Source organism: Meriones unguiculatus, chromosome 14 (genome assembly GCF_030254825.1).
Source record: "Meriones unguiculatus strain TT.TT164.6M chromosome 14, Bangor_MerUng_6.1, whole genome shotgun sequence".
Taxonomy (NCBI): Eukaryota; Metazoa; Chordata; class Mammalia; order Rodentia; family Muridae; genus Meriones; species Meriones unguiculatus.
This window is the reverse complement of record NC_083361.1, coordinates 66507660-66522469: the sequence shown is the minus strand read 5'-3', so window position 1 is coordinate 66522469 and position 14810 is coordinate 66507660. Positions and strand designations below refer to the sequence as shown.

The following is a 14810-nucleotide window of genomic DNA, read 5'->3' as shown; positions in this document are numbered from 1 at the left end:
CATTGGGGTTAGGTTCCAAGACCCCTCACTCAATCCTTTGGGTGCTCCACATCCTTTTCCTCCTAACCTCATCCCTTACAACTCCCCTTCCTTTCCTGGAGCAACCCTAGCATTTCTGGCTGGCTTCTCAGACTTAGACAATCCTCCATGTCCAGGCTCTGTTCTGAATTACAGAGAGTCCACAAGTTCCTTCATGCTCAACGACTCTGGGGAAGGCTGCTGGGAGATAGGAGACTTTATTTTTTATTTTTATATTTTTTTTGGTATGGGCCACCTGTGGGCAAGGCCTTCTTCAGAAGTGCGTTTGCATCTACTTGGCCTTCTCTTTGCCCATCTAGCCTTTTCCTTACATCTCCTGTGGTCCAGGTCTTCCCTGACCTCCTCTGGGCAATTGTTTTTCCTTCAACTTCTGGGGTTGTTATGAGGAGTGGGGGCTGGGGGATGCAGGCGTTTGGAATGGTGCCTCCTATGCTATCAAGCTTCAGCTTTTAGAATCTTGGAAAGGCTCCACCCGGGAAAGCGTTCCAGAGAAAACAAACTTCAGATCCTGGCTCATATGGGAAAACGTCCGTGTTTAGAGGCAGCTTTAGGGACCTTGGCAGGGACTGAGGCAGGTTTGGCCCTGGTCTGTAATAGATCTGACATGCAGCCTTTCTGGGCCCAAGGATGTTGCATGGTCTCTAGAGGAGAGATCTTTCTCAGAAACTATAATGTGATCACCTTCATGAAGCCTGTAGCCTTAGACTCACCACGGAAACTATAACCTTTGCTGTTGTAAGGTTTTTGCCCTAATGATGACAAGAAGGATTTGAAGGCATACCTCCCTCTACCACATCATCATACCTTATCATACCACTTCCCTCTTGGACAGTTCTTCTGTGGGATAAGAAGCCAAAAAGGGGATCTTGGGTCCAGTAGACTTATCTCCCATGTCATAAAACTCTTGCCCACCCCTAACTCAGGAACAGCACCTAGGACAATAACAATGGGAATAATTCAGGGTGTTAAAACTAGTAAAGGGAACGATTTAAGGGCAAACAAGTTAGGAAAATGATTGAGCAGAATTCATGGTGATGGCAAATTTTTTTCTGACTCCAACTTGATCAGTTTGATAATGCCACTGTGTGATACTCAGGAAAATGATTCAATTTTATACATAAAATGAATCAGGCAAAGCAGTGTGGATACAGGCGCTGGGAGCACTTGATTTCTGTTTCTGGCATTGTGCATTTAAGACAACTTCCCCAATTTTTTGCACTTGGGGTTTAATACTGACCATTAATGCCCTGTGTCTGCCTCTTCTGCCAGGGGTCTTTTCAAACATAGACAATCATGGGATATTAAACTTGAAGGACAATAGAGATCATCTAGTCCCATCAACTCACTATATATATGAGGAACCTGAGGTCCAGAGTGGGGATGTGTCTTACCCAAGGTCACATGGTGAGTTACTTCCTTTGACATCTTTGTATGAAGTAGAGACCCCTCCCCTACCAGTTTTGATTCTTAAGACCCAAACACCCATAAGCCCTCAGAGGAGTAGGCTATAAGTAGGTGTCCATTTTAGGATTAGCACTCAAGTCCCTTGGGTGAGAGGAATCTCTTTCAGAGGACAAAGCTTTGCTAGGCTAAGATGAGCAATGCAGAAAAGCAAGAGAGGGACCATGGCCTGGAGAAAAGCAGCGGGATCATAAACCTCAGCAAGCTGCCCAGACTTCTGGACTTCCTGTCCTGCCCTGTCAAGTGCCAGAGATCCCCTGCCTGAGGCTCAGCACAGAACATACCATAGCCTTTGGAAAACTGAACTTCCCCTTAACATGATGTCATAAACAAGGGCGATACCCTGCGTTATCATAAAGTAATCTCACTCCTTGCAGAAAGGGTAACATAACAACCCAAATGACTCATCCCTGCTTTGATTATACTGTCTCGTAAGCAGGGGGAGCAGGGAAGCCTCAATACAATTGAACTCTGTTTAAGTCACTCCAAATCATGCCCAATACTCAGGGGCCCTTTGTGCCATTTCCTCATACAGCTTTTGTAGAAAGCTGGGGTTTATCTGTTTACCTACTCTCACCCCACCACATATAAGTAGGAATGTTTACAATCTGGAATTGATTGAATAATACTTTTCCGGAGTTTTATTAGGAATACCATGTCTCCAGACCTCCTATTCTGTTCCTGGATGTGTGGCCAGAAAGGTACCAAGCTGTTGTGAAAGTTTTCTCTTCTTGAGGCAGCTCATGACCTTGTGGCCGACTGTGTTAATGACTCCTTCATGATGGCTTTAGCCCATGTAAGACATGGAATTATTAGAAGGCAGAATTCTTAGCTGTTGTTTTCTAAGCCTTTCACAGCCCTGGCAATATAAGGTTAGAGGTCAACGAGAAAGTGCCTGTAGGCTTGGGAGTATAGTACCCTTATCTCCTTGTGTCCCTGAGAATGATAAGAGATTTAGTCCTTAGACTTAGACCCCTGAGGATGTTGAGTTCTGGTAAAACAGATCCTTTTTTCCAGACTCCTTTGGGAATACTAGTATGCACATATATCCCTTTTCCCAGCTCCTCAGGACTCATAGTCAGGGTTTCTTCCTCCCAGAAACATGGTCATAGGCCAAGACTCTTAGACGAGTCTGCTCTACCTCTTCCATGACAGTCCCAGGCCAAACTCCCAATGTACTGTTTTCTTACCTCCATTTCTCAGTTCAGTGAAGGCCTGGGCAAAACTGAGTGTTTGCCATTTCTCTGAGCACGCTTGTTTTAAGTTACCCAGCCCCCAACCCCTATCCTTCCCTTCTGCTGGCAATTCATTTTGGCTATTCTCAGTATGTATCTATATCTATACCTCTAGGTTTTCCCCTTTCAAGTTCCCTCTCTGTTTCCCCTTTTAGTTTCAATCTCCTTTGGGGGTTTTGGTTTTTACTTTATTTTGCTTTTTTCTGTTTTTCTGTTTTTTTTCCTTTTTGTTTTTTTATAGGTTTCAGAGAAATTATGTTGAATCCAATAAGCCTTTCCGGACATTCCAAGCCTCTTAACCATGGCGTCTATGTTGAGGATGTCAATGTTTATTTCAGCAAAGGACGTCATGGCTTTTAGAAGCTCCTTTTAAGCCTCCTTGTTTTGATGTCACCTTGGTAGGATGGGCCCTCTGAGAGGTTGGAAGCTCTAGGCATTGCTCTTTTTTGGATCCAGGGATGCTATGTAGAAACTGCATGAGCCACCAGTGAGATGGGCGTTGTCTCCCATCAACCATTGGCAGGTTGCCCCCTCCCTCCAGTCATCACTGTGCTCCTTTTTCTCCGGCCTCCGAGGCAACTCCTGACAACAAGTTTAGAGCCAATAAAGAGAACACAAACCCAAGCACCAGGATCTACCTTTTCAAACACACTAGTCATTCTCTTGACCCAACCATCACGAGAAAGCCTGATGAAGTCCAGCTGTGTTCCGGTCTCACTTTCCTGCTTGGAAGTGTGGGGTCTCCATGCTGTCCTCTCAGTGGTCTCGCCACCCTGCAACCTCCAGTGGTGAAGAGTCACAGAGAGCTCTTAAGCAGAGGTGGAGATGGCGCGGTAAGAGGAAGGGGCGCCAGGCCCAAGTATTGGCAACAGATTAGGTCTCAGAGGGAAGAATGGAAGACAGTCATTTTGTTGGTTTATTTTTATTTTTTGTATGTATGTGTGCGTGTGGAGAAAAATCATACTTTTTTTGTGGACACACTTGGCCTCTCCTTCTTCTTCTCCTCTCTGGAATGGCTCACAGTGAGTGCAATATTAAATTTTTCTTTGGAAAGAGTTTTTGCTGGCTCCACCTGGGTCCCTAGAGCTACAGTTCCGACAAATGTTGGCTACAGGAGGTCTTACCTGTGAATTGGCCATCCTACTAGGACCACAACAAGGGAATCAGGGACCAAGACCCTTCCTCCTAGCCCATGATTTCGGGATTGGCTTTCTTCCCCTACTTCCACTTATTCTTGACTCTGAGAACTTTTGGAACCCAGTGGAATCATCATGTCAAGGTCAAGATGAACTGAAGGGGAAGAGAAGTAAAACCTGGCCTCCTCCAGCCCCTCTCATGGCACCGATGGGCGTGTCACCCTGGTCTCTGGTCGATATGTGTGTTCACTTTGCTTGCTTTCACTCATGTCTTACTCCATAGCCATCCTCTTCCCAAAGAGGGGTCCCCCATTTTCAACTTGGCCCTCTGGGGAGAGGGAAGGGGTTGATAGTTCTTTGCATAATAGCAAAGACACATTTGCAGAGCTTGAAAGTTCTGCCAGGTTGGCTGAGTGAATTCTGTCTTGGCTCAGCTCTCTCCAGTTTCATGGAGGTCCTGTTATGGGAAAGAATGGGGAGCACCCTACCTTCAGTTCTTAAGACAACATGGTGGTTACTAAAACCCAGTATTTCTGGTGCAGTGTTGCATAGCAGTGGAAGACAGGGCATATTCTTTGGGGAAATTTAGCAAATTTACCTGAGTGCTAAAGATACTACTTAAAGGTTACTGAGGTTGTTGGTTCATCATGTCAGGTTCCCAGCCTGACACCTTAGATACCTCCTTGGGGTATAGAAGCATGATGCTTTCCAAGTTCTTTCCTAGGACCCAGAGTGGCCTCCCCAGTGTCACTTTGGGTCCAGGGTTTCTCAAGGGCCCCCAGGTATGTAGTTGTCTAGTCCCTTCCAGAACCACTCACTCTGCTCCCCACGGTTCTATGTCAGACTCTTCCCCATAACACCCAGATGATCCCTTGGGGTCAGATCTTCTCCTGAGTGTGGCTTTAAGGAGTAAGCTTGAGGATGATGTTTTTAATTGTTGTAAATCATGACCTCATTTCCAGCCTCCCAGGCTCCATCCATTGCAGCATCTTTTATTCTGCCATTTCTTCACTTTGTGCTATGAAAATGGGGCGTTGTATTTCCACAGAGACTTATAGGAGTGTTCAGTGTATAGTTTCTTAATAAACACTTTATTTTCTAATGAAATGACTGCATCAGACCTCTTATTTGGAAGTTTTGCAAAGAATATTAAAGATGTAGCAATTCCAGGCTGTCCACAACTTGTTTTTCATTTTGATATTACTTTTCTATGGACGTTTCTAGCACAGTTCTACTAGCGAGAGAGTTCCGCAGTATATCTCATTAGTTGGGTTCATGAAGACTCCTCCAGGTACATCATATTTCTACAATGAAGTGCTTCTTCATCTTCTTAGGTACTCAGAGATATTTAGGGGTTCATCCAGGATTACACAACATGACTGGCAGAGGCAAGATTCAAACTCTATTCATTTAGTCACTGATATCCTTGGTACCTGGGGAGTTTTCTGCAGTTTAAGATATTAAGACCTGTAGAGATATTTTCTTTAGAGCTGATATACAAAGGGATCTGAGAGTGGGAGGTGAAGAGCCATTCTCTTTGACGTATCAGCAAGCCTGTGAGGTTTTCCCTGGGGCACAGTACTTGTCTATTTTTCCTGTGAACATACTTAGAAAAAATTTAATCTCTGAAATTACAGGCCAATCTCTTATCACTGAAAGGCACTTTATACATATAGACATACCTACGTGCTCAACCACACTCACCTTGGTTCAGCTGTCTTGGCAGAACTCAAGGAGATTACAGAATGTGAAGGAAAACAACCACTGGAGCCCACTGAAAGTCAAAAAATTTGAGGTGAGAGGGCATATCTCTGAGACGAAGCCTGGATCCTGACCCCTACCACAAATAGAAACGCCAAAATGCCCTCTGTACTTTAAATTTGCTTCTTTGGAAAAGAAAGCAAGTGATATGTAAGAGACACAGAGAACAAAGGCTGGAGAAAGGATAGGATAGTAGGTGGATATAGACACTTCTTTGGGCCTCATCAGGCTTTGTTGAAGCTCTGACATATAGTAAATAAAGGAGAAATGAGCCAAGATTGAGTGGGTGGTGTGACAGGGTTGCTAAAAGGAGTTTGCTGCCTTTATGTATAATCTCACTTTATTTCCTACACAAGTCTGCTTGGATCCTTCCTACCCTAAATGCAAGTCCATGTCCACAAGAGTGGCCTGGTATATGACAGAGGTTACACTAACTTCTCACTTTTGTGTATTCTCTGAAGTCCCAGGATATCAGGGTTGGGGCAGGGAGGTCTGATATTTGGGACTAGCCTGAGACCAAGGAAAGGTGCATGAATTCAGAAAAGAACTTGGGTTTTTCATATGAGAAATGTTTAAGTTCTGTGTTATCCCATGCATAGAGTTTGCCAATTAACTGCATAGGCAGTAGGTGGAAATAACCCCTGAGAAGATGGGAGGGAACCAGCATTAGTTAGCATTGAGAACCCTTTGTATGTAGCAGGAGGCAAGAGAAAAGGATAGAGCTGGGGAGCTGTTCATAGGTTCAGGGGCAAGAAAATAAGGGAGTCTAGGTGGGGCAGCTTCTATTTTGCCTGTGGTATAAGGCAAAGTCCTGTCCCATCAGTGAGAAGATCCAGTACTTGGGAAGATACACAATGGTACTGAAAGAGACTACCATGAATGACAGAGAAGTGGGCAAAAGAAGGAGCTGGATGAGTTTGGAAAAGGATGTCTCATCCCAAGACCTCTCATTTCCACGGTTTCCTACTAAGTATTAATGTGCAATTCTCCCCACTAGATCTTGGGGCCAAGCAAAGCTAGCACACGGAAACCCCAGATCTCAGTACAGAGAGGCTACTGCACTGGAGAGTGGAGGAGCTTTACCAGCCAGATATGCAACTTCTGTACCTTCTGGATTCAGAGCTCACTGAGAGTGAGCTTTCTTGGACTTAAGCATATGGTTTGAGCCTATGAATTTTTGTTGTAGAACTTCACGGCTGGCTAACCCATGAGCCCAGCATGCATGTCAGGTACTTTCTGGTCTTTATTCAGGACTGATATTTGAGAGTTGCCATTTGAATGCACTGGAGACTGTGAAACTCAACTGTGTCATTATCCGCTGTCTACCTTTAAGCGATGCAGCATACAGAAGCTATGCAGCATAAGCCTTGTGTGGCCAGGTCGTGGAATGGAGAGCTAAATACCTCAGATCAGGCTCACACTGGAGCACTCAAGATCACCACTCAGCTTATCCTAGGAAGCACCACTCAGCTTATTCTAGGAAGCACCTCCTCAGAGCCAGAACTTTCTATTCGTGAGAAACACACACTAGAAAGAGTCAATATCCATATTGGCTTTCCATAGCTTATGACTACTGACACCATAGGGCATGTCTGAACTCAGAATACTCTTGGTTACTTTTTTTTTGTCTCCCAAAGCAGCCTCTTTTCTGCTCCTGGAGGCTTTACCATAGTAGCTTCCCATCATCTGCCTCAAGATACAGTCCTTCAAGCACTATCTCTAGCTTCGTTCTGGAACTACCTTCAGAGATCTCCTGGTATGTTGAATCTCTGCTTCATGATTCTCATGTGAGCAGAGAACAGAATCTAGGTAATTTCAAATTGGAATCTACGAAGCTGGTTTATGGCCTTCTCAATGTCTCCTCTCTTTAATGGGAATTCCTTACTGTCGCCAAGTTCACAACACCCCTATCCCTACCTCCTCCATCTCTACATGGGTGTGACAGCAATGGCAAAACACTAGGCTGTGACACTCCTAATTCTAATTTGGCCCAGTTCCTTCACATGAAACCCAGAGTGGAGCAAAGATCAAGAGTCTCTGATACAATCGTAAGGCAACCAGTGAGAGTGTGGGTTTGGTTCCCCAGAGCAAGGACAGGAGTGGGCAGACCAATTCAGGATGAGTTCATTGTTGAGTAGCTTTCTGAGCTAAGGCAGTCATGGATTAGGCAGAGCAAAGCCTTCCTTCTTCTGTGCTTGCTGATTCCTGCCCTGAAGTCAGACCAGACTTGCATACAGGTTGTTTGATATGACTCTGATGCCAGATGTGAAATGAAGGTGTCAGAAAGGAAAAGAGAAGAAATTGGGTAGCGATAAGTAGGCCTAGCTCTTCTGAGGCTTCTCTGGCAGATGAGGAGGACACTCTTCTGCCTGACAGTGGAGGGAGAGTGGACTGGAAACTGCGAGTTGGGCCTGCAGTGTCCAGTGCTGGCCTTGGGCTCCACCCCTCTCCTCTGCCTGTTTTACCACCCACTCCACTCCTGCTCTTTACTGCTGGTTGATGTGGGTGAAGCTACCTGCAGCCTTGGGTTTCCTTGGAAAGCTTTGGTTCTACATTTTGCCTCTAGAAATCCTATGGTTACCGCCCCCTCTCCTTCCCACTTCCCAAGAGAACCTTAGCCTAGATCTGACAATGTGTTTTCAGAGCTAAATCAGATTCCTCCTTCAACCCTGCTTGAACTGACATGTGACTTGAAGGAGACGTGTTAGCCGGGGTTATGGTTCTGAAATTACATCTGGATTCGGAAGCCGGCTTGGGTAGGATTTGGGTCCCGTTTCTTTGTACACAGTGAGTCAAACTGAGTGATCTGGCCTCATTTTCTCCTTAAAGGACAACTTGGCCAGGAAAGATATTTCTGCATGGGTTAAATAAGATCTGTGAGCTCACCGCCTTGTGAACCCTTTCCATCTGGAGAATGGATCCCCCTGACATAAAATATTTTTGAGTGTGCTTGCAGGAGCTCAATCTTCCTTGCCCACTCTCTTCTCCTTGCAGGTAGATATGAAATTTTTGGAGCCTTGCTCAAAGTTTCTGCATGCTCCAGAAAGTTTGGAACTGAGGGCTGGGAATAAGGAGGGAACTCTTAGGATTAAGCCACTGATGGAGACAGGCTTGGTTTCTCTGACATACAGAAGTGAGATATGCAGGGTGAACTCTGTGGAGCATAGACCCTGCCAGGTCCTGACGGATGCTGATGGCACCTGTGTGGTGAGCATGCAGCTCAGGCCCAGTGGAGACTTGGGACATTTTGGAGTGAAGGTTAAAGGCAGGATTATAAACTCCAGAAAGCAGCCAGAGCTGCAGAAAACAAAACAAAACAAAACAAAAAACATGACTGACAGCTCTTGTAGGACTTTCAGGCCTCTTACTGGGAGACATGTGAATTCAGTACACATGATACACCCCTGAGCTTTAAAAAATTACCCATGACCCTATGCAAATCATAATCTTTCAAAGCCTTTTAAATGTAAGTGAGCCCGACTCTGATGAGGTTAAGTGTGTAAAGATGGACAGGTGGCACAGTCAAAAAGGGTAGACCCTGGGTATTCTGATTCCAAACTGCCGAGCTCTTATTTCACCCCTCAACCAAAAGAGAATGACACCTGTGGGGTCAGAGGAGGGGTGCTTAACTCTCCAAGTCAGCCGTGGAGAAGGTTTGAGGAGCAAGGAATGAGGCTGCCTACAGGTATGCATTCCAGAACTGTGGCTCCCAGGACTGGCTTCAAGAGCACCATAGCAGTTCAGAACACACTACCAAGCCAGACTTTGGTAAGTAACGTTGGAGAAGGCCTTGGTGGGACCTAGAGGGCCAGCTTGCCTCTTTCCCTCTGTTTTTGCCACCTTTATACTCTAACCTTGGCAGCAAAATGAAACTTGTTTCTGCTTTTGGGAACTGCATTGGAGCAAGTGGACTGTTTTTCTTAAAGAAAGATACTTTCTTCCCTCTCTCGACTGCAAAGTTCATTCACCAGTGAGAAGGACCTGAGTTGGAAATGGGTAAAAGTGACTTTAATGTTGTCAAATATGGCCTGGTAAACTTCCCTTTACAAACTTCTGAAGAGCCACCAGCTTTCTTACTCTGAGCACATGCTAGCTTTGCTCTGTGTGTGTCCCTGTCATGTGTGTTGTGTTTCTTGCTCTGTAAGGCTTGCAACAGTAGTTGATGGGAATTCACGAATTCTAGTCCCCCTCCGAAATGGACTTCTCAGAGAAAGAGAAGGCAGATATCTGGAAAGACGGAGAGGGAGGAATATGCATCCTTAAGGGAAATGTGAGTTGGTCTCACACACTCAGGTACTTAAAGTGCCCTTGAGTTTGATGATAATATAGAGTTTAGCCTTTAACAGGAGGCTTCTAAGCCCTGGCAGCTCTCTCACTCAGTCTTTCTTGGAAGGGGCATCTCTAAGATCTGCCCTCCTGCTATACAAGGACACATCTCTGACTGTAGTCTGTGTGTCCCTTAGGCCAACTAAAGTGTCTCCTCCAAGGTCCTTCTAATGATTATAGGGAGCTGGAAAATCCCAGAACACAGGCTAGATGATAACTGAATCCAGCCTGTGCATCGTGTGTACATCAGCGTTGTTCACCATCCTGCTGCTAAGAAGTAAATCTGGAAGTAACTCTTGGGAGTGTGTTAGTCTCTGAAAGATCAGTTTGGCTAAGACGGAACAGCCAGGGCCTGTGAAGTTCTCTGGATGTTCCCACCAGGGGGCCACAGCTTTGCTCAAGTCCTACACTTGAGCAGAAACTAAGCTGACAAGGGAGACCTGGGGCCTGTTCTCTCCCAGTCAGTGGACAGCATGGGAGGCACCATCAATATAGCCCATATTATGGAATGTCATGGCTGGAAGGCTTTCAATTCTCAGCCTGTGTCTATATGATCCACAGAATAGTTCAATGTTTACGCCTGTCAATTCGGCATTTCTTGTGACCCTAACAGACATTTGTAGCTTAACACCCGTGATGTCAAATGACCAACTTGCTTATGAAGAAGACCAGACTGGCTACCTTAATCATTTTATAGGGTCAGCCACTTGACCAACTGTTATTCCACATGAATGGGTCGGTTTTCTGGGCAAGGCTTCAGCTACTGCAATATGTTCTTCCCTTCATTTGGAATTCCCAACTTGCAGAAAAATCATTTTCTCACTTCAGTTACTAGATAAATTATGTGAAGATCATGTGCCCCTCGTCACTAGCCGTAGCCATGCTCCCCTTAAGTCTGTCAGATGCTAAAGATTCATCAGATGACTTTAGAGAGTGTTACAGGGCTTATCCAGCTCTTACGGGTTCACGGTGTACATTAAGATATCGAAGGCTCTGAGAAACCCTGCTGTAAATCAACCTTTTATTCTGCATGTTTTCCAACGTAATTGGGAGCATGGGGCATTCTTTACTTATCACCCATTAATACGTTACGCACACATACGTCAGGAAACACTGGTTATTATGTGGTCAGAAGCTTTTAAAAAAGAGCTAAGCAGAATGCTTCATCACCTACCCATCGATGTCAAAGATATCAAAGAAGACTCACATCTCACATCTCTACCCAACAGGAGGCTCAGTCCTCCCTATGGTAAGTCCGTTCACATAGGAGCTTGAGACATCTGCTGTAACATGGGTCACTCTCACAGGCTGATGGTACCTAGTGGTAGCATACAGAAATGAAGATGGGAATCCCAGTTTCAGCACTGCCACCAAGCAAGTGACTTGGGGTAAGTAAGTTAATTTTCCTTGTTCTGTATTTGTCTCAGTAGGTGACAAAAGCCTTAATGACACTCATGTAAAATAACCTATTCAACAGGTACCCTGATTGCCATGTTCCAATGAGCCACTGCTGACTCCTGGAAGGGAACATCTTTTAGTTCTTAGGTACTCTCTGGTGAACATATCGGCCTATGAGGAGGCATTCTTGAGAGAGAGAGAGAGGGAGAGAGAGAGAGAGAGAGAGAGAGAGAGAGAGAGAGAGAGAGAGAGGCTGCCTTTGTGGATAGGAATCAGATTGTTTCTCTGGGTGAGGCAGAAGGCCAGTGTTCCAGGCCTAACAGACCCTTCCTGTCACCTTTGGACAGGGCCAAGCGGGAGTTCTCAGCAAGATTTTTCAACTTTGATTTCAAGAAGGCAGCACTGCCTAACAAACAGTCTGAAATGTCAAAGAATAAATGTTAAAGCTTGAGAGGTTGTTCTCCAGGGAGTTGCCTGGGCTGGTGAGGGAGGGAGAAGAGGAGGGAGAGAAGGACACAGAAGAATCCTCCACATAAAGATTCCAACTTGGTTTTGTGATATTTAAGAGAAAAAGAAACTGAATTATTTATAACATGGAGGATGGAAACAGGCTATAGAGGAGTAACTAGGCTGAGGATGGGAGTTCACATTCCACTGTTTGGCCAATGAAGCTTCTTTTTGTCCTTGGCATGTTATTGGCCATTTCTTGAACTGTCTACTGTAATTATTTTTACTCTGTAGAAAACCAACATTATCTCATAAAGGAGATGGGGGAGGTAGTTTCTGGGAACAACTATTATGAAAAGCATGGTGTATTTCCCTCCAAGGGTCTGAAGAACATGGCTGGGAAACTCTTCTTAATCTCTCACATTCAGCCTTTGTTTTTCAAGGGAGGATTCAGAGGAGCTCTGATCCAGTGTGAGTGTAAACAGTCTTAGTCTTGGCCTGGGCACCAGTTGCCAATGTACATCAAGGAAGGTGAATTTTAGCTTTCAATCATTTCATCTGAAAGATGATAGAGATCCTATGCCCTTTCTGGGAACATCAAGGGTGCCATGTGTTCAAAATACCATTTTACTTTGTGACAGGGGCAGAGCCGTAGATATAACACCTATATTGTATGTGGTTAAGAAATATATAAAGAAAAGCTAAAAGGATAAACCAAAGGCGATAGAAGGATTGGTGGTAAAATTGGAGGGAATAGGGTATCTTGTTTGTTTTGGTCAGTGATGAGAAAACAATGTTTCTTGGTGATGAGTATACCCTGACTCTACAACATGGCAACTGAGTCCATCAGAATCTCAGCTAAAGAAAGAATGGAGCTCCCTCTTCCCTTTTCACAGTTGTCAACGGGTGTGTTCTCTGTCACTCTCCTAATAACCCTCTCTGTGTACTCCTGACATTCAGAGATACAAACAGAGCCAAACAGGCACTTTGGGGTTGGGGTAGCAGAGCTACTACAAGTACAAATCAGATCATCAGTGAACCTCCAAAGGAGGAACTTTGTGTGTAGGGTGCTTGGTTTTTGTTACCAATAGCAAATACTTGCAATTTTTCCTCAGGCTAGATAGACCTGTTTATCTTGATGAACCTAGAGAATGTTTTTCAGTGAAAATGTCACAATGACACTCATATTAGAAACTCTGATATGCACTTATTTTTTATGTTCAGTGACTTACGGTAGTCTTCAGAAAGGTCTTCCAAATAACTTTCCTCCACTCTGTACTTTCTGTGGCATAGAAGTTAGTGACTTAGGGACAAAATGTATTTTATATGTGATGAGTCCACATTTGTTCACTGTTATCAGAAAACCAAAGAACCCTCTGTATTCCCAAGAGCACACACAACACTTTCAGAGCGTTGACATCACCACCAGAAACATGGGAATGTACATGAAGGATTTCACATGTTACTAAGAAAACTGAGTTATGGCTGTCAGCTTATAGAATCCCATTGGTAAGAGAAGAGACAATGAATGGATGGAGATGAAAAGAGAGAAGCCATTGAACATTTTAGTTTTTATTGCAAATCATGTTTAGATTTGTTTAAGGAACATGCAAATCAGCAGTGTTCTGGGCAGCCTCTGCACAAGTAAGATAAGGATGCTAACATATCCCTCCTTCTGTCACCTGGGTGGATTCAGCAGAGAGGTTAGGCTATAGCACAGGTTAAATCTGTCGAACCCAGCACACCTCCCTGCAGTGACATGTTTCATCATGGTTTGTGGTAGGTGACAGTGTCCAGGCACCTCCTGTGATACATCATTTATATACTGCAGGTGAGAACTTCTTTGAAATGGCTGTCATGGAGTCTTTGTTACTAATATTTTATAGCCTCACCAGAAGAATAGATTCTTTACATGGCTCAGTGATGCAGCAGTTACCTGGCATGCGCAAGGTACCGGGTTCTGTTCCCAAAAGCAGAGTTTAAAAACCAACAACAATATTTTAGGGGATCCCAAGTGGATACTGGTTCACTAATTCATCCTTAAACCATTTAAAGCCATCTTTTTTGTTTTCTTTTGAGCTGTATGCTCCATTAGCAAGTGACAGAGTCTGACTTTTTCCCTGTCTTCAAGAGCCTTATAGTCTACTACCAAGATTTTTTAACTGATGGATGATTTTTATCTCTCAGAAAAAAAAAAAATGTGTATAGAAGACATCTTTGGTTGTTATCACTCATGATGGGTGGTATGCTCCACCCTCAACTGCACAAAGAATTAGCAAGACCAAAGCATTAGTAGTGACAAGACTGGAAAATTTCAGTTTCGTGAGTATGTAGACCAGTATTCTTTAGTCTTGGGCAAGAGAGACTTTCTGTATTTCCTGGGACTCTCTCTGGCTGTTAGAGTTCAAGAGCCATGGGAAATGACCATCTGTTATATACTCCTTTCATTGATAGCAATTTAGTTGTCTTACCTTCTTCACCAAAGCTCTTCTTCATGTACTTCTAGGACCCCATCAGACCGTTCACTGAGGTATTCTCCTAACAGTATGGTACATTTCAGATGGACATACTAGGATTAGCTGAGGGATCACTGTCTGTGGGTAGTGGGATGTGAGACTGGTGTGATTAAGGAAATTGACAGATTTAGACTGAATATGCACATGTTTCCATATGAGGTCCTTTTCGATGCAGGCTGGAGATGGGGTCTTTGAGAAAGGGAACAAGCTAGGGGTCGAACCTCTAGCATCATATGTCTCGTAACACCAATAAGCCAGAGTCCTTTGATCATGACCTTAAATTACACTGAAGATATGTTTAACAGGGGTATATCATACTTAACAGCATGTTAGCCTCATTTTTACCTTTCTGATCTTTGGACATCTGAGATATTTGCTTCTAATTAATAAAGCGTGGATCTTGTATGGATAATTAACAATATGATAAAACTGTGAGGTATAAGCACAGGGAAAGGATATCTGCCTCTCAATGACATTTTAAAATTTTAATT

General features: G+C 44.2%; 1 protein-coding gene across 7 annotated transcripts in view; it reads left to right on the top strand.

The window, feature by feature from the left end:
• Positions 1 to 14810, top strand: part of Ntrk3 (neurotrophic receptor tyrosine kinase 3) — a 385009-nt gene that overhangs the window by 264797 nt on the left and 105402 nt on the right. Inside the window, exons 13-14 of one of the 7 annotated variants that reach the window (XM_021643747.2) lie at positions 1309 to 1443; positions 2977 to 4978. The exons of 5 other annotated variants lie outside the window; for them this stretch is intronic. In XM_021643747.2, the coding sequence (XP_021499422.1) occupies positions 1309 to 1443; positions 2977 to 3095 (254 nt within the window). In that variant the 3' untranslated portion in view covers positions 3096 to 4978. Of the gene's footprint in view, positions 1 to 1308; positions 1444 to 2976; positions 4979 to 14810 lie in introns of those variants that run through there. One more of the 7 variants, XM_060367391.1, reaches the window with a different exon arrangement.